Source organism: Leptidea sinapis, chromosome 25 (genome assembly GCF_905404315.1).
Source record: "Leptidea sinapis chromosome 25, ilLepSina1.1, whole genome shotgun sequence".
Taxonomy (NCBI): domain Eukaryota; kingdom Metazoa; phylum Arthropoda; class Insecta; order Lepidoptera; family Pieridae; genus Leptidea; species Leptidea sinapis.
The window spans coordinates 7,039,251-7,062,360 of NC_066289.1; the positions used below are offsets into that span (position 1 = coordinate 7,039,251).

General features: G+C 35.8%; 1 protein-coding gene across 1 annotated transcript in view; it reads left to right on the plus strand.

Moving 5' to 3' along the window:
• Nucleotides 1–13,143, plus strand: part of LOC126972063 (uncharacterized) — a 53,255-nt gene extending 40,112 nt beyond the window's left edge. The window contains exons 11-17 of the mRNA XM_050818639.1: nt 1,655–1,752; nt 3,320–3,439; nt 6,770–6,928; nt 7,505–7,582; nt 9,381–9,452; nt 10,795–10,971; nt 12,676–13,143. Coding sequence (XP_050674596.1) covers nt 1,655–1,752; nt 3,320–3,439; nt 6,770–6,928; nt 7,505–7,582; nt 9,381–9,452; nt 10,795–10,971; nt 12,676–12,747 — 776 coding nt within the window. The 3' untranslated portion in view covers nt 12,748–13,143. The remainder of the gene's footprint in view (nt 1–1,654; nt 1,753–3,319; nt 3,440–6,769; nt 6,929–7,504; nt 7,583–9,380; nt 9,453–10,794; nt 10,972–12,675) is intronic.
• The last annotated feature ends 9,967 nt before the right edge of the window (nt 13,144–23,110 follow it).

A 23,110-nucleotide genomic window follows, 5' to 3' on the forward strand; every position in this document is an offset into this window, starting at 1 on the left:
AAGAACAACTTTTTGCGAGCGTGCATAAGTAAACACCCATTTTTTTATATTCTTGCTTCAAATAATGGTGATATTCACGCATCAAAAAACGTTCAGGTATGTTTTATAACTAGAACAAATCTTTTTTTGTTCGGAAAAGTTATTTACGTATTATTATTATTACGTACTTTATTTCCATGAGAGACGCAAAATAGTTGATATTCTATTCTTAACAAAAATAGCACAATTTCACATTGACGCTCCCCATCTTCTCTCGAACATAAATTTAAATATTCCCAGAACCTCCGCAAGACATCCGAAATATTTACATATACCCCATTGTGCGTCAAATTTAAATAAAAACTCATTCTTCTCAAGAGCATCTCACTACATAAATAATCTTAAAGGCTTTCATGATTTTGACCTGTTTAACTCACCCACAAATTCTATCAGATCAAAAATTACTAAAAACTGGTTTAACTATGTTTCCCTAACTGTTAATATAAACTTAATTGAACGTAGTGTTAAAATTCTCTTTTAACATAATAAATGTAATACCTATGTGATTATTAACATATTTTATATAATACTTATATAAAAAAAGATGTTCCTATATTATGCTATGTGTTATTAGAAACAATATGCGAAAACTATTAAATGGTGTTAAATGTTAACACTATTGTATTCATGTTATTAAGTTATTGTAACACTGTAAGTTTTCCAAATAAAATAAAATAAGTATTTAGGCCCTGAAACAGGGCACATATGTTGGGCTCGGGTGTCCACCTCCTACCGATTGCAATCCTCCTCTATGTAGCTCGGAGGCTTTTGCAGCGAATCCGTGCGGGAACGAATCCGGGCGAGATTTTCAAATCTCCTGTAATCTGTGTTTTCACCAGAGATCAACAATAAGATCTAGTATATTCGCTTCATTTAGCTAGCCTTGCTCAGCCCATCTCGACTGAAAATAGCTCTGATGTGATTCTATTAGTTCATAGCAAACTGAATTCTACGCATCCTGGCGGATATCTAGTGGTAGCGTAGCTTTAATATTTGTATCAAAAACCACATATTTCTCCGCTAGAGTCTCATTTGATCGGAGCAGCAGAACTAGCACATATAAAATTGGAACAATGATCATGATATTAACGTTCCATCCTTTTTTTATGAAAATAAGGGACGAGACGAGCAGGATGTTCAGATGATGGTAATTGATACACCCTGCCCATTATTCTCTATTCATTCTTCGAAAAAACAAATATTCTGAGCGGCAATACGATTGCGCTCGTCACCTTGAGACAAGATGTTAAGTTTCATTTGCCCAGTAATTTCACTAGCTGAGGCGCCCTTCAGACCGAAACAATAATGCTTACGCATTTCTGCTTCACGGCAGAAATAGGCGCCGTTGTGGTAAAACTTAACCTGAAAACTTTGTTCTGGAAAGACTACGAAATGTCAGATTCGATAGATGGTTGTGTGTTTTAGCGTTTTATACAATTAAAGAGTTATTCATCTGAATATAAGATGACCTCAATGGAGCTATCTATGACCATAGTAGAAATGAATTTTATCAAAAATATATTACGCAGACCTGCATGAGAGATAAGACTAGACCAAACTTTTATTAGTTTAATTATAGAATTAAAATTGTTGATGTTCTAATTTGCTCGTACAGATTGTCAGCTGTACGCTATCGGGAAGCCGGTGTATCATCGCTACAAAGATGAGCTGTTCGGAGCTTGGCTGCGAGATTCAAACGCCACTGATAACCAGGTATGACAGATGTCATGTCACTTATTAATATTAAGCATTTGTCGTAGTCAAAAACGTCGAGCTTAAGAAACGAGTACGAAGATGATTTGGTATTCGTCTTAGCTCGGGTGTAATCGGCGTGCGGTGAGAGTGCGGGCGCACGGCGAGCGCCTAGCAGGCAGTCAGGGAAGAACTAGCGAGCGAGGTGGTTGTGTCCCACGCGCATGCCGGGAACACTACGTTTTCATCACATAATCGTATTTGCTGTTTTAGAAATGCACCTATCATTACGATTGTAAAGTCTGTTGCTAGTAATGATACCATGTGGTGTAAAGACTGTATTTTACTTGCTGTCGCGATCAATGCCCACAACAATGGACTACCACGCGGATCCTATCCGTGAGACCGGTCTTTTTTGGCCGACCGGCGGTTTTTAATTTGAATGGGATTTTTTTTTTGTTTTTCTGGTTTCTTGTTCGTCAGAACACAATTATCCATAAATATAAAAAATATTAATAAAATATTGGTTATATTAAATTAATAGTTTTTTTTAGTATCGATTTACGCGGAACTTATGTACCAGAATGCACATGATTTTTCGAGTTACTCTCTCTTTGTTCCGGGTAACCTCGGAACCGCTTTTGTGACGGGTGTTTCGCTAATTGGTAGCTTAATTTTTACATTACTAGCTGACCCGACAGACGTTGTTCTGTATACTATAATAAATAAAATAATGTTTCTATATGAATTTGTCAATAATATCAAAAATTACTTCGTAAAATATGCACCTTGCTGTCGTAATCAAATTGTTTCACAGCAGAACTGTCAAACTGTGCGTCAATAAATTCTCTCATAGAAATTATGTATGGACACATCAAAGGAAAAACAAATTTGTTGTTTTTATTTCATTTAGCAGCATTTTCATATTTGTTCACCTTTTAAACCTTCTCTGGACTTCCACGAATAATTCAAGACCAAAATTAGCCAAATCGGTCCAGCCGTTCTGGAGTTTTAGCGAGACTAACGAACAGCAATTCATTTATATATATATAGATAGATAGATTATAAGCAGTACCTTGTGTTTTAATTTTAGAACATGACAGGGGTTGATACGGTCTCTACCAACCCCAGATAGGAAACAGATGTGATTGTATGTATGTAAAGCATTACGAAATTCAAAAGAATTGTTAATAAATTAAAAAGTCAAATAAATTGTTAATAATCATTTGTGCGGTAAAGGTAAAAACGGTAAATAAATGACTTTCTTAATGATAACCACAGATTGGGAATGGTGCGACCGCCCTTAGGGTATTAATAATAAGTTTAATTGTATGATATTTGTAATTATAAACATATTTTTATGAAAAAATAAAAGAAACCCGCTGATTTTCTTGCGCCCCTTCTTCGCAGGTCTGAGGCACACTTTTTCGAATGGGTGGTAGTTTTTGACATTCAATAAGCGATATAATATCCTATTTTAATAAAAATATTAGAATTTTGAATTTATTGAAATACAATATGTGCTATATATAATTGGCACTTATATCCTCACCAATATTTTGCAATAGTTTAAATATATCAAACGCAGAAAGAAAAGCTGTGGACAACACAAGAGACTGACGTGGAGAGGCTCAGAGAATACAGAACGAAGGGCAGCTTCAAGAAAGACCACGTCGACGAGTTTCACAAGTTGCAGAAGCCATTCTTTGTAAGTTTGATCATGAAAGTAATTACTTGTAAGTGATGGAGACAGAGATATTAAAAATGCGCAAACATGTTATTGTTGCGTTAACTGAAAAGGGTCCTAGTTTGCACCCGTTTTTTGGTTACGTCGGCCAGGTTAGCAAATTTATTTTATCACCTCTTTTTCTTTTACAGAATCACATTTACATTTCCCAGTGGGAGGCTCCTTTGCACAGGATGGCGGTCAGATTATAGCTACCGAAACGGCGCCTACTTCTGCCGTGAAGCAGTAATCTGCTTTATTGTGTTTCTGTCTGAAGGGCGCCGTAGCTAGTTAGCAGTAATTTCTACTGGGAAAATAAGAGTAAACATCTTATGTCTCAAGGTGACGAGCCCAATTGTAGTGTAGAAGTTTTGGGTTTTTCAAGAATCCTGAGCAGTACTTCATTGTAATGGGCAGTGCGTATCAATTACCATCAGCTGAACGTCCTTCTCGTCTCGCCCCTTATTGTCATAAAAAAAAACAGAACATAGCATGAGAGAGAAGATCATCTCTAACTAAGATACAGAAAGATACTTACTGACGTACACAGTCCGCCACGCTTGGCTTTACCTCCTTAGTATTTTTAATACTAAACTACTAGCTGACGCACATATACTACTCTTGCGGCGCCGCGACTCAAAGTAGGACTTGTCCTCGTCCACTTATTTCGGTCCTTTGCGATATCACGCCAATTTGTGATTTTCATCTCGCACAGGTCAGCTTTCTTTAGGGCGACCTACTGCGTGTCTACCTTCTATAAGTACCGAGTATGCCTTTCTCACTCCACGATCTTCTCCCACGCATTCTTTGTGGCCCAGCCGGCGAAGACGGTGGGCCTAACTTCTCCAATAATGTTAGGCTCAGAAATGAGGTATTTTATCACGGCATTCTTGCGGACATTCCATTCCACATTTTAAAAGGCATAAAAAGGCGTTTATTTTCTCAAAATTGATTCCTTTAGACTTTTTTTTATGTCATTTCTAACGCTACCACCGCTTCGGAAACCAATGGCACTTTGAGAGAGAAGAAGCTTTGTAGAGAATTTAACGAAGTGTGTGCTGATTTTGATATATTCTTTACAAATGTAGACATTTTGAAAAATACTCTTTATAAAACTTTCTAGTTTACGTAAAATAATTTAATGTTTAACTAAATTTCGTTATACTGTAATTACTATTGTGTCCACTTATTAATTTTTTAGTTTTTTTACTGTATTTGGTGAATGATGTGTATAATTTTAATTGGATCTCAGGATCATAAAAATATGCTATACTTGTTATTAGATGACAGTTTTATCTTGCTATCTGTTATTGTACCTACTTGTAAATAAATAAATAAATAAGCAGCGTAAGAAACTCCCAGCGTTCTTTTTTTGCCCTCTTTTTAATGAATTATACAATATTGTACTGTCATTGTTATTGCTATAAAATAATCATAATCTATTCCCAGGCTCTCTGATCACTTATATATTCAGCTGTGGAGTTAGTAGGATTAACGACAGAGCCATGTTTTTAATAAAACATTTAAATTCATTTGTAGATGGAATAAACATTTTCCCTTAAAGCTATTATGTATCTTATGAAGCCTACTAGAACTAGTTACAAGCAATCCCATAAATGTACTAACAATGAACAGTCACAATATTTATTTCTTCAAATTTATCTTTGAGTGATAGTGTTAGGTCCAAGATCTTACGTAGGATCTTTCGCCTGCTACAAGTAGTTCTTTTTTTATTGAATACCACAGGTACCATGGGTCACCTGTTGTTAAGTGATCACCGCCGCCCACAATCTCTTGCAACACCAGAGGAATCACAGGAGCGTTGCCGGCCTTTAAGGAAGGTGTACGCGCTTTTTTTGAAGGTACCCATGTCGTATCGTCCCTGAAACACCTCACAAGGAAGCTCATTCCACAGCTTTGTAGTACGTGGAAGAAAGATCCTTGAAAACCGCACTGTGGAGGACCGCCACACATCCAGATGGTGAGGATGATATCCTAACTTGTGGCGTGTCGTGCGAAGGTGGAATTCGGCGGCAGGAATCAGGTTAAACAGCTCTTCGGAACACTCCCCGTGATAAATGCGGAAGAAGACACACAATGAAGCGACGTCTCTACGCAACGCCAAGTGATCCAGCCGTTCACTTAGCACTGGGTCCCCGACAATTCGAGCTGCTCTGCGTTGCACGCGGTCAAATGGATCGAGCTGATACTGGGGTGCGCCAGACCAGAGATGACAGCAATACTCCATGTGTGGCCGGACCTGCGCTTTGTAGAGCGCTAGTATGTGGGCCGGCTTGAAGTATTGCCGTGCTCTATTAATGACGCCCAGTTTCTTTGAAGCCAATTTGGCTTTGCCTTCCAGATGACCACGAAATTGGCAATCGCTCGAGATTTCGAGACCCAGTATTCCGATACTAGGCGAGGCTTTGAGGGAAGTGTTGTCGAAGAGCGTCTAATGTAAATGTTAGAATGACAAATGATTGAGCTGTCAGGTCATCTAAACTCTATTATATTCTTAGTCTAAGCGTTGAACACTTTCTGGATATGGAAAGAGACTGAGCTGCTTTGCTCGACTCATGCTCGTTCGGATAAACTGGACTCAGGTCGGAGCATGATAAGTCAGAGACATTTACCAGAGCTATTTAAACATAATAATAATTAATAATAATATATAATATATTGGCACACTTTTTACACAAATTATCTCGCCCCAAGTTAAGCATATATAGCCTGTGTTATGGGTTACAAGACAATGATATATTTAATACAATATACTTACTTAAAAATACATAAATTCATTTAAACATACATATTAACATACATAAATACATTTAAACATCCATGACTTGGAAACAAACATCCATATTCATCATAATAAAAAATATAAATGCTTGCACCTACCGGGATTCGAACCCGGGACCTCTAGCTTAGTAGGTAGGATCGCTAATCACTCGGCTATACAGGTCGACAAATTGTTAATATACTCGCTTTATGTATATAGGACAAAAAGTTGTACCTTCTATTATAACCTCTAATCACCTCTGGTGATCTAAAAAACACACTGCCGACTGTTTGCAAAATTTCGTAATGATCGCCCAATGTAACCTACATTGGGCGATCACACTTCACAATATAACATGTAATAATAATTTATACTCCTAATTAATATTATGTTGATTCATTAGTCTCAAATAAAATTTTTACAAATATGTGAAATTAATAAGTTTTTATTTTTAATTTATTTCATGAACATGATGTTAGTAAGTTTTCTTAGTTTAGTATTTATTCTTTTCATAATTTCCCTATTTCCAGGGTAACGGCCACATAGTGTACAGCGGGTCGTTCTTCTACCAAGCGAACGAGTCTGGACACCCGGGAGACATCATCCGGTACGACCTCACGCAGAGCCGCATCAAATCGGTGAAGCTTCCTCACGCTGCCGGGAGGCTCTACATGGCGCAGCATAATCAGGTCTCCACGTTCAACAGAAACTATTAGAACGTCTCGACTTCACCCGGGGTGCAATTTGATCGATCGAAGGATTGGTCTCTGCTGCGTTCTAACTAGATACCGCAGGCATATACGCAAAGTGCGGCTGACGTGCGACATATTCTGTTAAACTTTTCTAATAATTGAAACTAAAATGGCGGGTTGCGTAGTAAAACTAATACCAATATTAATACTCATGAAAAAAGAAAGACACTGGGATCACATATTATCAGTAAGTATTTTGTATTTTATTAATTTCAATATAAAATAACACGAAGCGTATGTTACAAAATTGGAAAGATGCCATTGAGTGTCAATGCCACGCACACAAGCTAATAAAAAAGCTATTGTTCTTAGGTAGTGCGGTATCTAGTTGGAACGTAGCGGAGACCAATCCTTAATCTAAGCCTTGATCCTTAACAGGAACTACTGGTACTATATATATCCTTAGTTTACCGATTAGTTTCGGACCGTAGTAAAGCCATATTAATAAATATAGTTATAATGTCTCACGAAAGTTTTCTTTGTAATTTAATAATATGTTCAAAATGGTTGCAGGTGGACTTCAGCTCTGATGATAACGGATTGTGGGCTATTTATTCCATTGAAAATTCTAACAACACGGCAGTAGCTAAGGTAATTTATCATTATATCATCATCAGACGACCGATATAGCCGAGTGGTTAGCGATCCTACCTACTAAGCTAGAGGTCCCGGGTTCGAATCCCCGTAGGTGCAAGCATTTATATGATGAATAAGGATGTTTGTTTCCGAGTCATGGATGTTTATATGAATTTATGTATGTCTATATGTATTAATGTATGCAAAAGTAAGTATATTGTATTAAAAATATCGTTGTCTTGCAACCCATAACACAGGCTATATATGCCTAATTTGGGGCAAGATAATTTGGGTAAGAGTGTATCAATCATTATTATTTTCTCAGAAAAACTTACACAGAACTGAAATCGCGAATCCTCGAAATATCAAGATGTTGGTATCTATAGTATATATATTTTTTTACTTATTATAACGATTTATGTATAAAGTATCAGATTATAATATATTACTGGTATATTGATATAATCATGTCCGTATTATCGAAATTAAATTTTAATTATATCCAAAAATAAAAAAAACCCCATTTGTTGTATCAGCGCTCTTCGACAACATTTCCCTTAAATCCTCGCCTAGTATCGGAATACTGGGTCTTAATAGCTCGAGCGATTGCCAATTCCGTGGTTATCTGCCGGGCAAAGCCAAATTGGCTTCGAAGAAGCTGTGCGTCATACATAGAGCACGGTAGTACTTCAAGCTGGCCCACATTCTAGCGCTCTACAAAGCGCAGGTCGCGTGCAACGCAGAACAGCTCGAATTGTCGGGGACTCAGGGCTCTGTGAACGGCTGGATCATTTGGCGTTTCGTAGAGACGTCAAGAATATTATTTTTTTCTGAAGTTTCGCTAAGTTTCGGTCTGAAGGTGGCCGTAGCTAGTGCAATTACTGGTCAAATAAGACTTAACATCTTATGTCTCAAGGTAACGAGCGCAATTGTAGTGGTGCTCAGAAATTTTGGGTTGTTCAAGAATCCTGAGCGGCATTGCATTGTTATGGGCAGGGCGTACCGATTACCAACAGCTGAACGTTCCGCTCGTCTCGTCCCTTGCTGTCATAAAAAAACGTTTGGAGGTAACTTGCAACAAGCGACAATAGCGCGAATAATATACAATTTAAAATATATTTTAATTTTATAGTTGGTATCTTGTGGAGGTGGAAATTGGAATTCATATTCTTGTACATAAATACTCAAATAAAAGACAGCAGAACACACCAGCATAAGGGTTACCTGATGGTAGTTGATCACCGAAGCCCACCTGTGTAACACCAGAAGAAATACAGGTGCTTTGCCAGCATTTTTTTTCGAATTGGTTTGAAGTAATACTGACGTGAACCAGACTTATAGGTGTGAGTAATACTCCATATGTAGCTGGTATATGCACTGCGAGCACTGCACAGTGCTATCACTGTAGAAAAAATTATTTCCGTTATAGACTGCCAGTATACTGCCGCAGTACCCTAGGGAAATATATGACGTCATAAATCGCCGCCATATTCTACTGTGAGCACTGGCGTTTTCGAGGTACGGTACTCGCAGTACTTTGATGACGTGATCAGTCCAAACCACTCGAGTGCCTAACGTTTTATAAACAATACCTACAGTTTTTTTATAATGAACTAGATAACTTTATTACACTCATTTGAATACTGCGTTAAAAAATGCGGCTGACAGTATACGGGATTGCGTTCCGTTTTAAATAGTAACCAATATAACTGGCTATAAAGGAACGGCTTCACAGTATACTAAATTGACGTCACACTGTACAGTGGTCGCAGTGCATATCGGAACATACCCTAAATAAACTAATATGTTTCAGCTCAGCTTTGATCCGAACAAAGACGACTTAAATATTGACTACATTTGGAACATCTCATTAAACCATAAACAGGTAAGAACTTGCCATCCTAAGCTGGTTCTATATATGATATTTTATTTATTTTTTGTTTTATTTATTTATTTTCAGGGAACATACAGTCTTTAACAAATTATATACATAATATACAGGTAAAAATTACTTTCAACAATGAGTCCCATACAAGTTTAACAAAATGAAAAGTTTCAAGTATAGACGCAACTTTAACTATAACAATTTTGAAAATTTCTTATACAACGATAACAAAGTAGGTATTTTGAGTGCGCTTACCCAAGATAGTAGTGTATCTCCCCTACTAGCTTTGATACACACAGGCTTAGCGCCAGTCTCAGCTAGGGGTGTTACATCGCATCAACAAACAAATCTTCAATTGATAAGTATATTTATGTGTAGCTTCGATAGCATCAAATCTATAAGGCATACGTAAACTTCTGATTGTACCTTTTTATTAAAAATTCACAAACCTATAAAATTTTAACATAAACAACCTACACACAGTTGACATTAAAATATAAATTTGCTGATCGACTTACCTATTTCATTCATCATCTATTCTATTCACCATCACGCAAGAAGTTATACTTCTTTGGCGTAACAAAGCAAAAATACTTAAAATTATTTGTTCCTCCTGCTATTCTACGTATTTAGAAAGAACAATATTGTAAAAATCTTGCAAAGATGGCTTTGACAATTAATTATTAAATAACGAATACGGCTGTATGGGCTTGAACCCTTTGCCTGTACTAATAATGAACGAAGAAACCAAAAAAAATGACGAATGTCGCAAACGTCAGTAAATGTTAAGAACCAACTTCACCCTGTTACTTTTGTATTACAGTGATATCAAATTATTATAAAGTATTTAATAACTCACAAGTGCCAACCCTGACAGTTCTGCCGATACCCACCACGTAGTGATCGCCGGTGCGATCCGCTGCCCCCTACGCACCACATCTTCCCGCATGTATCCTCTGTTTATGGCAAAGATGTTCTTCTTTTAAATTTTGTTTTTTGGTATTATGTCTGTGAAATCAGTATTTCTTTGAGTAACGCGAGTGTTATAAATTTTAATAAAATACTTTTTAAAGGATTGTAACTGTGTTTTTAACTTAGAATTTTGCGTAAAAGTGACATTTGTATTATTATTTTAGGTAGCCCGACGTTTCAAGACCTATCTAGATCACGTTTTCAAGGATCTATGGTTTAACTAAAAAAATGTAACTTTTACGAAAAATCTAATGTAAAAATACAGATACAAATAATTATACGCGTTTCAATCCTTTTAAAAACGTTTTATTGATATCTGTTAACTTTTAAATAAATAGGTTCTATCACTGTAACTTAGAATAATTTCTAGGTTGGTGAAATGTTCATAGTATGCGGAGTGTTGTACGCGCTCGACTCGGCAACGGAGCGAGACAGTAAGGTGACGGTTGCCATCGACCTGTACCAGAGCAAGCCCATTGAGGTGACGCTGCAGTTCACCAACCCATTCAGAAAGACCACGCAGCTTGGATACGACCACGCGCTGAAGGTACGGAACATAGGTAGAAAGATTATTATTAATAGATCATTATTATATAGATCCATTTGACCGCATGCAACGCAGAGCAGCTCGAATTGTCGGGGACCTAGTGCTCTGTGAACGGCTGGATCACTTGGCTAGGATATCATCCTCACCATCTGGAAGTGTGGCGGTCCTCCACAGTGCGATTTTCAAGAAGATTTCTTCCACGTACTACAAAGCTGTGGAATGAGCTTCGGTGTTTCGGGGACGATACGACATGGGTACCTTCAAATAAAAAGGCGTATACACCTTCCTTAAAGGCCGGCAACCCTCCTGTGATTCCTCAAGCGTTGCAAGAGAATGTGGGCGGCGGTGATCACTTAACACCAGGTGACCCGTACGGTCGTTTGTCCTCCTTTTCCAATAAAAAAAGACCAGATTAAGGATTGGTCTAGGCTGTGCTTCAACTAGATACCGCAGGCGTAATTGCAAAGTGCGGTAACTAATAGTACGCCCAAGTGGGCGTACTCGAGCCCGTCTCGAACAATGTGTGACATTGACGTGCCACATGTTTTGTTAAATTATGCTAATAATTCAAACTAAAATGCCGGGTTACGTAGTAAAACTTTGTAAAGATAATGTTACAAGTACCGAATAATAAAGGCATAGGGATCCGATATCATCAGAAAGTATTTTATATTTTATTAATTTCAATGTAAAATAGCACGAAGAGTATGTTACAAAATTTGAAAGATGCCATTGAGTGTCAAGATGTCGTAATAAAAAAGCTATTGTTCTTAGGGCGGTATTTAGTTGGAGTGCAGCGGAGACCTGTCCATAATAATCTAAGATAGAAAGATTATGAAAAAGAAGGCAATAAATAATAATTATTTTTTAAGCGCCCTCTGTGGCAAAATATACAAAATGCTTAGACATATTGTACCGAGATGTGGAGAAGATGAGCTTTTACAATTAGTTCGCTAAGCTTCCGCTATGTTGTGCTAATTCCTAAAAAGTTTTTATTTGAAGACAAGCTCGGCTCAACAAACTTAGCCCCCCAAAAAAAAATTTTTTCTATTTTTGAATTTTCAATATTGCATATCGTTAGTTCGTAGTTTGTTCCTAATTGTTCGCTATAAATAATTGTTTGTTCTTTTGTTGTTTATTTAAAAACAATTAATTAAAAATGGGGGGAAACGCCTACTATTTGGTTCTGGTTGTTTTGACTGTTCTAACATAACCAATTTTAATGAATTGCATTTTTTTTTTTTAAATCGAGAACAAACCAAGTAATAAAAAAAAATTAAAATAAAAATCTGGGGGGCTAACTTTCTTGAGCTGACAATCTCTTAGTGCCGTTTATATTATTATTAATTAACAATAATTGTTAATGTTGAAATAATGAAAAAATAAATAATTAATTGTCGGTGTGAATATATTAAAGTATATTATTATATTAAGTATGCTCTCTTTATAACCGTATCCGCTCTCTGTATATAGATATGTTTTATCGCAGAGTAGTGAAAGACGTATTTAGTTATATAAGAAATATATTATTTTAGTACTTCCGTATATAATAAATTTATTATAAAATCCGAATTGTCCTCATTATTGGTCCTTTTTATTGTGCAATTTTTTGTAAACTTTAAGTGGACCCGATAGATGGCGCTGTTTCCATATTAAGAGTTTTCTATGAAGTATAATTTCAGTTGATTGAATGTTTTTTTTCAGGAACTCTACTCATGGGACCGTGGAAACCAACTGACATATCCTGTACGATACAATGAACTGCCGGGTCCATAGCACCAAATACTAATCAGTTGTGATACGCAAAACCAAAGGCGATAAACTAGTGACTGATTATCGTGTTCCTAAACTCCACTCACTGTAGTAATAATTGTACATGAGTATTTAAATAATCAGATATATCTCTAGATACAAAGTTCTATATTTGATACAAATTGTATAGATCATTCTTTCCCAAACATTGCTCTGCCGTGGCAAGGTAATTTTCTCTATACCACTTCGTGTCCAATTTAATACTTTTAATCCCAAGCTGGTTGATAGTAGATAACATTTTTAAAACAAGGCGGGAGCATTCCGACCCGATTTTTTATTTTGATGATAGCGCGACCCGGTAAATGGGAATCGCTCGTATAGATAAATATAATTTAAATTAAATAAATAATTTAAGTGTAATTACACATTTTATTTAAATAACCGCTCACCAATACCACATCATGTTTATGCATTTTCAACAATATTAACATTATCCAATATCCACGCATCTGTATTTTCACCGACTTCATAAACTACAAACACTCGTTTGTCCTCCTGTTCCATAAAAAAAGGAAATTTTTATCAAGTTACGTAGTATGTATGTATGTTAGTTGTCTACCTAGTTTCAGTATTTTTTTTCTTTACTTCCCCCTTAAAATTTTAAAAATCAGAATTTCATCGGGGTTGGCGCCATTCGAAAGGACTTGACCAAACTTAGATTTTGAATAAATTTCGTACAACAAATACGAAAAATAAAATTCTAAATGTGGTTTTTATGGAATAGTTTTTAAAAGGCTTTACGATCGGTACTGAAAACTGGGTGATAATCGGTTTATTCATTCAAAAGTAATTGCGGTTTAAACATTTATAAAATATGGTTTTATTTAACTTTTATCAGAATTTTGAGCACGGAAAAGCATATAAACATAGAACAGCTAACTCTTACGAGTATAAATAATAACACAAAATATTATATTTTTGAGCTCGAAGTGCTCAAAATCGTCATAAGTAGGTACATACAATTTGAAGCGTTTTGGTATGGAACTAGCGGGAAGTTTCACGGATGGACTTTAGGATCAACCGTTTTCCAAATTTTTTTTAATAAAATTAATTCAGATTCTTTAATGAATTTTATAAGTGATTTATTCCTTTATTTTAAAGGTTTGCATATTATATTTGTAGTTTTTTCAATAAACAATCAAGCGTATTCGTATGTTTTGTAGGAACAACTGAAAAAACCTCAAATGTCCACAGGAACTTTGAATAGTGAGAACATAGTTAAATTATATATGATTTGATTGGTTATAGGTTATAACCAATCAAATGTGAGTTATTTTAATAGAAAATAGTACCAACGAACTGATTTGGTGATTAATTCAGATCTTTATTTTTACTTACAAAGGGTAGCTAGTTTTCTAGTTCGCATTCAACATTAAACTATTGTGTACGTCAGTCATCTTATACATCGTCACGTCCGAAGTATTTACGAGCCGCAGTATCTTCTTGACACGAGTAATGCAAACATCACTCGGAAGTAAGGTGTACTTTACAAGGGTGAATTAGTGGGCCACAATCGCAGAGATGTATCAACAGAACAACGAAGAACAGAAAATTGTATCGCACTCGTGTTTGAGCGTGTTGATATTCTCATGAGACCCACTACCAGTATTAATAATACCTAACTTACTTAGTTTACATAATTTATTCAAACAAAACAAATCTTAAAGCTATACCTATTTACAATACTATGATTACATTACATATATTGAAGGGAAACTTCTTTAGAATCGTTGTCATTTCAAACCGGATGCAACGGCAGGTAAGAGACACAAATACAAAAATGTGTAGGATGAAGCTGGCAAAGAATGAGACAGAAATATGCATACTATTGAAGTGAAAATTTCTTTATCATCGTTGTGATTTGAAAGTCGATGAAACGAAAAAGCGACAGTAAAAAGAGCAGTCACATCAATTCATAATATTTAACATGGAAGATAATGAGATAGGATGCTTCCTATTATGCTTAATACAATGTTTTGGTACCAGGCGATCATAGTTAAAGAAGAGATTGTCTTAAGTATGGCGCGAGTATACTTTAATATATTCTGACAATAATAGACACCAGGAGAACATATTATTATATATATTAGTGGTGGTAGGAATGTCTTTCATAGCGGTTGAAATCATGTGTCATCCTAGCAACATGTACCAGGAATTCATATGCAGTTTAGAGGTTCATGCACCATGCAGGTTTCACTTCTGACATGTGTACTTTGTACGCACGCAATGTTTTTTTTTTAAATATATATAATCGCTTATATAATGCTTACAGAATACCTTTATTTATTTACGGTGTGTATGGATAATGCAGTTACTGTACTCGATAATTTGTTTTCTATTAATTTACATTTAATTTTTTGACTTACTCGTGTGAGGCATTGACTGTTGCATCACTTAACATATTATATTGTAATTGAAATGATTTGTAAAACGATGAAAATGTAAATCTTAATTTAAAAGAGTGGCAATGAGTTTCTTGCTACTTCCTCTCATTAGCTCAACCCTTTACGAAGTAGCAGTAGATTCATTAAGCAAAAAAAAATTTTTTTAATTCATAAGTGTCATTTCCGTAACCTACATGAATAAAGTGATTTTGATTTGATTTGATATAGCCCAACTAGCAGATAGACTCAGCTCTGCGGCATATGCTGTTAGAAATATTAGAGAGTACACGAATGTTGCGACCGCTAGATTAGTGTACTTCAGTTATTTTCACAGCATCATGACGTACGGTATTTTACTGTGGGGTCATGCTGCTGACATTGATATAGTATTTGCTCTGCAAAAGAGAGCTGTTCGTGCTATATATCAGCTTGGTTATAGACAGTTTCTTAAAGAAAAATTTAAAGAAATAAATATTATGACTGTTTATTGTCAGTACATTTATGAAAACTTAATATACGTTCACAAAAATCGTCACCTTTTTGCTCTTAATAGTGATTTTCATTATTATAACACTAGAAATAAGGGATTGCTTGTAACTTATTCTAGTAGAAACAGCAGTGTTTACACATTACTGCTTCACGGCAGAAATAGGCGCCATTGTGGGACCCATAATCTAGCCGGCATCCTTTGCAAAGGAGCCTCCCATTCAATTCAGCGTTCGCTCTATATTCTCACCCAAACGACAGAAGAGATCTGCTTCCTCAAACCAATGTCAAAAACGCGTCACAATCCGTTATTTTCTAAAGCCACAACGGACGATGTCTGCGTCTCGACAGAAAGGCGACCATAAAGCATTCGTGAATCTAAGCAAAGCCGAATTGCACTTTCCGCGACACGCCACAAATTAGGATATCATCCCCACCATCTAGATCTTTTTTGTGGAAGTTTTTTTTCGTGGAAGAGGAGCACAAACGAGCGTACGGGTCTGATTTAAATGATCACCGTCGCCCCCATTTTCCTGCAACACCAGAGGAATTACAATTTGATGGGTTTGATAACTTTTAGGATGTAAATGATCAAATTTAAGTATTTAAAAAAAAATCAATACCTTGATAAGGCTAACCGTTTATAATTTGATAATTAAGTAATAGCTTAGCTTAATAGTTTTTTTTCTGTTCTCTAAGTTTAAAATATAAAAAAAAATCTAAAAAGGGTTTCCAATTATTCTAATTACGCATCTAACATAAAGGTATGTATACATTATATTACGTGTAAACAAACTTATCGACAGCCATATTCCTGCAGCTTCATCTGAAGGTTCGGATCATTCGCTTATGCTTTGAATACACGAGACTCGCGAATATTCGTGCCAACGAGATGTGTGCAGCCCCGCCATAAGAGCTATTAGCCGTATTGGAACCCCAAACATGAATTGGCAAACATAGCACTGGGCGCGATCAATACGTGCGCGCTGCCATCGCGCAACCAAATTACACTTTAATAGTTCATTAGATCCAAAAATGGTGGGGACGGTTTAAATTCAACTCGCCTTATCGAGCGGGGAGTGTAAAAAATGATATCGCAAATACGATTTTTGGTACAACCAACGGTGTAGATATCTGCGATTGTAACATCGAAAGCGTAAGGACTTGAAATTTGAATGCAAGGCGATTGATGGCTTTAACTGGGAGATAGTTGGAACATAATTCTTAGATGTAAGTTAGTACATCTGTTTACATGTGTTTGAGATTGATTGGTTGGTTTGGGGGAAGTAATTTTTTATCGCTTAGAAGTTTTGGTACAACCATCAATGTTGGTATCTATAGTAAAATCGAAAGCGTAAGGTCTTGAATGCAAGTGGGTAAATATCTGGTGATTTGTTGTCACATAGTGAACTAGGTATCTGTGAATTTCAGGCACAGATAGTTCCATGCTGTAAACTTGTAAAGGATTAGTCATGTTTATAGTTAAATAATAAAAATATAATAAGTAGAACTCACGGTACCTATGTTCAATTTTAGTCGGAACAATACTTCACACCTATTTCTGATACAAAGTAGAAATGTCCATGTTCCAGTTTTAGGAGTGTGTGTGCCGATATCATTATAGGGATTTGAGACATACCATAATATGCTCAACCTAAGCTCAGTAGAATGCAATCAGGGTTACCTATGTCGTATTACGTTACACGTTATGTCGTGTTCAAAGGCATAAAAGGCATTTATTTTCTCAAAATTGATTCCTATAGAATTCTTTTTGATGTCATTGCTAATATGCTATACACTACCACCGCTTCGGAAACAACTGGCGCTCTGAGAGAGAAGATGCGGCGCAAGAAACTCTACCAGCATTCTTTTTTTTGCGCTCTTTTTAATGAAATTTACAACATTGTACTGTCATTGCTATTTCTATAAAAAAATCATTATCTAGTCTCAGGCTGTCGTATCACTAAGATGTTCAGCTGTGGAGTAGTAGTATTTACCACAAGGCCGTTTTTTAGTAAAACATTTAAATTTATTTATAGATAATGCCTGAACAGTGGCTGGGACTTTATTATAAAAGCATGTACATTAACCCTTAAAGGTATTTTGTATCTTACGAATCCTACTAGAATTAGTTACAAGCAATCCCTTATTTCTAGTGTTATAATATTGAAAATCACTATCTAGAGCAAAAAGGTGACAATTTTTGTGAACGTATATTAAATTTTTGTCCTACTGACAGTAAACAGTCATAATATTTATTTATTTAAATTTTTCTTTGAGAGACTGTTTCTGTTTTGTGACGTGCTTAACTACGATACTGTCACTGTTATGGGCAGACTCTAACAGCCTTACAAATAAACTTGGTATAAAGTTATTACTGATGATAAAATAAAGAAAAATGCAAAATATTTACAATATCGTTGACAACACTGTCAATACAATGATAATTCTGAAGTTTTCCGAATGACAAGCTGCCTTGTAAATAAACGCGGGAAACGTTATGCGTCCGAACAAACCATTCGTAAGCAAAATGTCTACTTGTAAACATTTTACATATTCTTGGTTTATGCTTATGCCAGTTTTATTTGTAAGGCCGTTAGACTCTAGAGTTCTAGAGTCTAGACTCTCTAGACATGTTTTTTTTTTATTAATTGATATAGCGTAAGAATATTTTAATGTTTTTTTTTTGTTATTAACTGCTTTGACCTTTACGTTATGCAAATGTAATTATTATGATTGATTGACTTGTATTATATTATTAATATGGTTCTTTAAAGAGCAGTTGTTAAGTTTCTTGTCAATTCTTCTCAACATAAGCAACCTTACAAATCTATGGTTGTGTAAAAAATTTATGACGATTCAGTAGTACTTTTTATGGAGTGTACTTGAATAAATGACTTTGACTTTATATTGCTGTGACTACTAATTTACATATTTTGCAGTCCGTTTGCGGCTTAAAGGTCGGAACGCATTGCAGCGGCGCTGAGCGTCGCTTCACGTCGCTAGACGGTACCTATCGCACTACAACTGCAGTAAGCGGCAGCTCGCGTCAATTCTATAGCAGTTTGCGTGCGAGCATCATTACAAGATGAGCGATAGTGACGAGGATTAGGTCATTATTTCTTTATTGTGTGCAGAAGAATAACCTATTAACGGATGAGAGAAAAAATAAGATTTGAAGTCAAATAAACTTTTTCAGTTAGGCTTAAACTAAGCGCTTTTGAATCGTCACTATAAATTTTTCTTTTAAATTACTGAATATACCATAATGTTTCGGAATAAGTAGAGCTCTTGAAAAGAACATACAAGAAACACAACGACCACTCTTTCCAATCAATAGTATTTTACAATGGCTGTAATATACAAAATAAATTAGTTTGTGAGGGTATGCATCCAAAATAAATGAATGTAATAAAATTAATAATTAATTTTTTTTTATTTAGTTATTATAATTAATTAAATTATATTAAGATAAAATTCTATAAATTTAACAATTAACAGTATGCATACTGAAGCGACGCGCCGCCTGCTGTGGCGCACTGAGCGTCGCAGCGCTGCGCGTCAAAATATTCTCTCGGAGGCAACTCTGACGTGACGCGCAGCGACGCGCAGTGCAGCGCCGCTCTGGTGTGACATACAAAGTGTGCATACAAAATGGTTGAAATAATATTATGACGCTTAGTGCCGCGCAGTGCAGCGCTGCGCAGCATCGTGCTAATGCGTTCCGGCCTTAAGAAGACGGATTTCCCCTCAGACATTGCGGCTCTATGAACTCTTTTGAAGCAAGCATTTATACGGACGTACGGGCGCGGGCATTCTATTCGTTCTAAGCGTCAGATTTCAAGCGTTACACGATAGCGTCAGATTTAGGTCCGTTACACGATATATTTAAATATAGGAATTATGGTATAAAGAGTGGCAGCAGCCGCGCAAATACCAAAATGTAAATACAGTATGCGATATGAAATAACGGTTTCGAAAATAATTTATTATTAAAATATGTTTAGAATGTATTTTTGACTACCCAGAGTATTTAATAACTTAGTATTATTCTTATTTCTTTTTTCTATTTCACGTAGAAGTTCTTTACCACGGATTTTTTGCGTTAGCTATGAAAGTAATTTATTATTATGAAGTAAAAACTGGTACTAATAAAAATTATATTTTTTTTTAAATTTATATACATTCCTTATAAATTTATATACATACCGAGATGTATTGTATGCGCACGGTGGTAGATTAGACTTTCTTATTTTCGAATTATTTATATATTTTCTTTTCAATTTGTTCCTTGAGAATTATTTTTTTTGCAAAGTCTAAGTGCTTTTTTTGCAAGTCACTAATATAAAAAAGGTATTTTTTCGCAAACCAAAATCCTCAAGACTATCATGTAAGGCCCGTGTGTCTTCTACCGCATTTATCACGGGGAGTGTTCCGAAGAGCTGTTTCACCTGATTCCTGCCGCCGAATTCAACCTTCGCACGACACGCCACAAATTAGGGTATCATCCCCACCATCTGGATGTGTCGTGATCCTCCACAGTGCGGTTTTCAAGGAGCTTTCTTCCTCGTACTACAAAGCTGTGGAATGAGCTTCCTTGTGCGGTGATTCCGGGACGATACGACATGGTACCTTCAAACCGCGTATTCACCTTCCTTAAAGGCCGGCAATTGTCATGTGATTCCTCTGTTGTTGCAAGAGAATGTGGGCGGCGGTAATCACTTAACACCAGGTTATCCGTATCTTCCTTTTCCATAAAAAAGGCCGTTGCACTCTGAAAGAGTGACTGTCTGGTGCGCATTTTGGACTTGGGGCATAATAATCTTTATTTTTTTTTGAGAATCATGTGGTGACCGTTATCGGCACATGATTCAGAATTTTCATTGATCGAAATTGGAAGAAATGGATCTGACGAATATCTGGTTTTAACAAGACCACCCACATGTATAACCTTCTGATAAACAATCATTTTAGAGGACTCATATAGCCCAGTTTTGTGATCCTTCCAACCAAGCTAGAGGTCACGCGTTCGAATCCCAGTAAGTGCAAACATTAGATTTTATACGATGAAAATGGATGTATGTTTCCGAGTCATGGATATCTCTCGTATGAAAATTTATTGAAGTAGGCGTTACTTTGCAGAAATCCATAATTATATAAATGATTTGAGTTTTCTTTAGTGTAGTCTTTAGAGTCTCGTGCCAGATTTTGTCGAGACAACACGTCCTGAGGATGCCTTGTGTAGAGGCGAAACACGTGTCGAATTGTTTAAAGACAAATATTGGCGGAATTAACACTAAAGAAAACTCTAATCATTTGTATCTCTGGTATGATTAAGTAAGTATAAAGTATTAAATATATCGTTATCTTGCACCCACAGGCTGTGCCCAGTTTTGGGCAGGATACATTTTCTTTTATGAGGAATAACAAATGATAGTGTATTGATCATTTAAGTATAATATATATACAAAATTGTTATAATACCGTGCAGAAACATGCATTGAAAAAGTTTGCGCTAGACTGCAGGGAGAGTAGTTTATATTTACATCACGATTGTCTATAAGATATTGTCTATATTACATTTGAAATTATATTTTTTTTATATTTCCGTTAAGCTTTTCTAGCCGTGTGCTCATTTAATTTCGCCATGGTAGCACCACGCCAGGCGTATAGAAAAAATAAAAAAACGTTATTTTTTAAGTGGTGTCGGTATTGAATAGTTGATTAGTCTATGCCATAGAGTATATTTAAGTTGCAATACCAGAATAGTCGTCTGGGTCAGCCGAAAAGAAATGGGTCATCCTTTATTGGGAATAAACGGGAATAAAATATTGGGTGTATTGGGAACGGTCACGAACGGTGAGCACATGCCTATTATAAGTAAGCTGATGGCGTATTTCCAAAATTCCAGTTATGAAGGCACATGAAGAAAATGATATTGGGAACACAATTAAACATCAAATAAAATTTGAAAAACAAAATTTTATGAACGATGCGGGACTCGAACCGTGCCGGTGCTCTAACCAACTGAGCCAACCGTTCGAGAACCGCCTCGTTATAAAATTCTGTTTACTTTGTTCAACTCTCAGGTTGTGGCTTCATCTACAGGATCTACTTTACAGGTGATAACCTGCTCATCATAAAATCATCGTTCATATAATTTTGTTTTTCAAATTTTATTTGTGTATTAATCCTAGAAGTGAGGGTTATCACTTTAAAAACATAACATATTGTTTACAATTAACCAAATTATTTATTTATTTTCATCTCTGAAAAATCGACAGTGTCAACATAAAGACTAAAAATAGTCTGAAAAACTGAAATACCAATTAAGAGTTCTCACTTAAAAGATAGAAAGTACTACACAATATTAATTAAATGTCTATACAAAAAACAGGACCTTTAGGTATGTTTTTCTAATATTATACGTAGGTAATGTGTCATATCTAGTTCACAGAAATCTCTAAATTATTGTGAAAAAAAAAATTTGATGTTAATTGCTGCTTTAACAATGTTTAATTATGGGTTTTTCATACGGGCATGTTTGTAAATATACTTGCCCGTCCTGCATCTAAGGAAGTAAGGATGCCATAAGTCTGTTTGAATCCATAAGTCTTATTTATTGAACAATATAGATATAAATTGCTTTTCGTTTTATCAACTTTTTTTTTAGTTTGTTAAGTTAAGAATTTTGTTTTTATTTTGTCTTTCTAATGTACTTAGATTATAATGGGGCTGACATGTACGTATACGTATAAAAGCCCGTTAATCAGTAAAGAAAAAAAAAATCCTGAGCGGCACTGCATTGTAATGGGCAGGTTACCATCAGCTGATTGTCCTGCTCGTCTCGTCCCTTATTGTCATAAAAAAGTTTTATCTCCAGGCTTCACATGTAAAATTAAATAATATAAAACGGTCAGTACTTTACTTTAAGCACCTAAAATATTTTTATAGCAATTCTGTCTTCGTTTTTTCACTAGCTACGGCGTCCTTCAGACCGAAACACAGTAATGCCTACACATTACTGCTTCACGGCAGAAATAGGCGTCGTTGTACAGTCACAAGACTATCAGCGCTCTGCTTCAATATATTAATGGGTTCTGGATTTTGATGGGACTGTGATCCTTCAGTGCTGCTGATATGCTCACGCATGCACAAGTCGATGATTTCCATGGCATCGTCCGACAAAAATCTGCCGTCACTCTTCTGTAATGTACGGGCCAACTCCAACTCCACCGTAAACCATATAATAGAAGAAAGATACGATTCTCTAAAGATGCCTTCGTAGCAACCAATTTCTTTCTAAAAATACTAAGATTTACTGACACAGTTATTAGATCTTCCTTCTATTGACACACTATTATGGATGATACTTATATGAAATAAACTTGTTGCAAGAAAGCTTTTTTTTTTAAATGGAAAAGGAGGGCAAACGAGCGTACGAAACGTCACCTGCT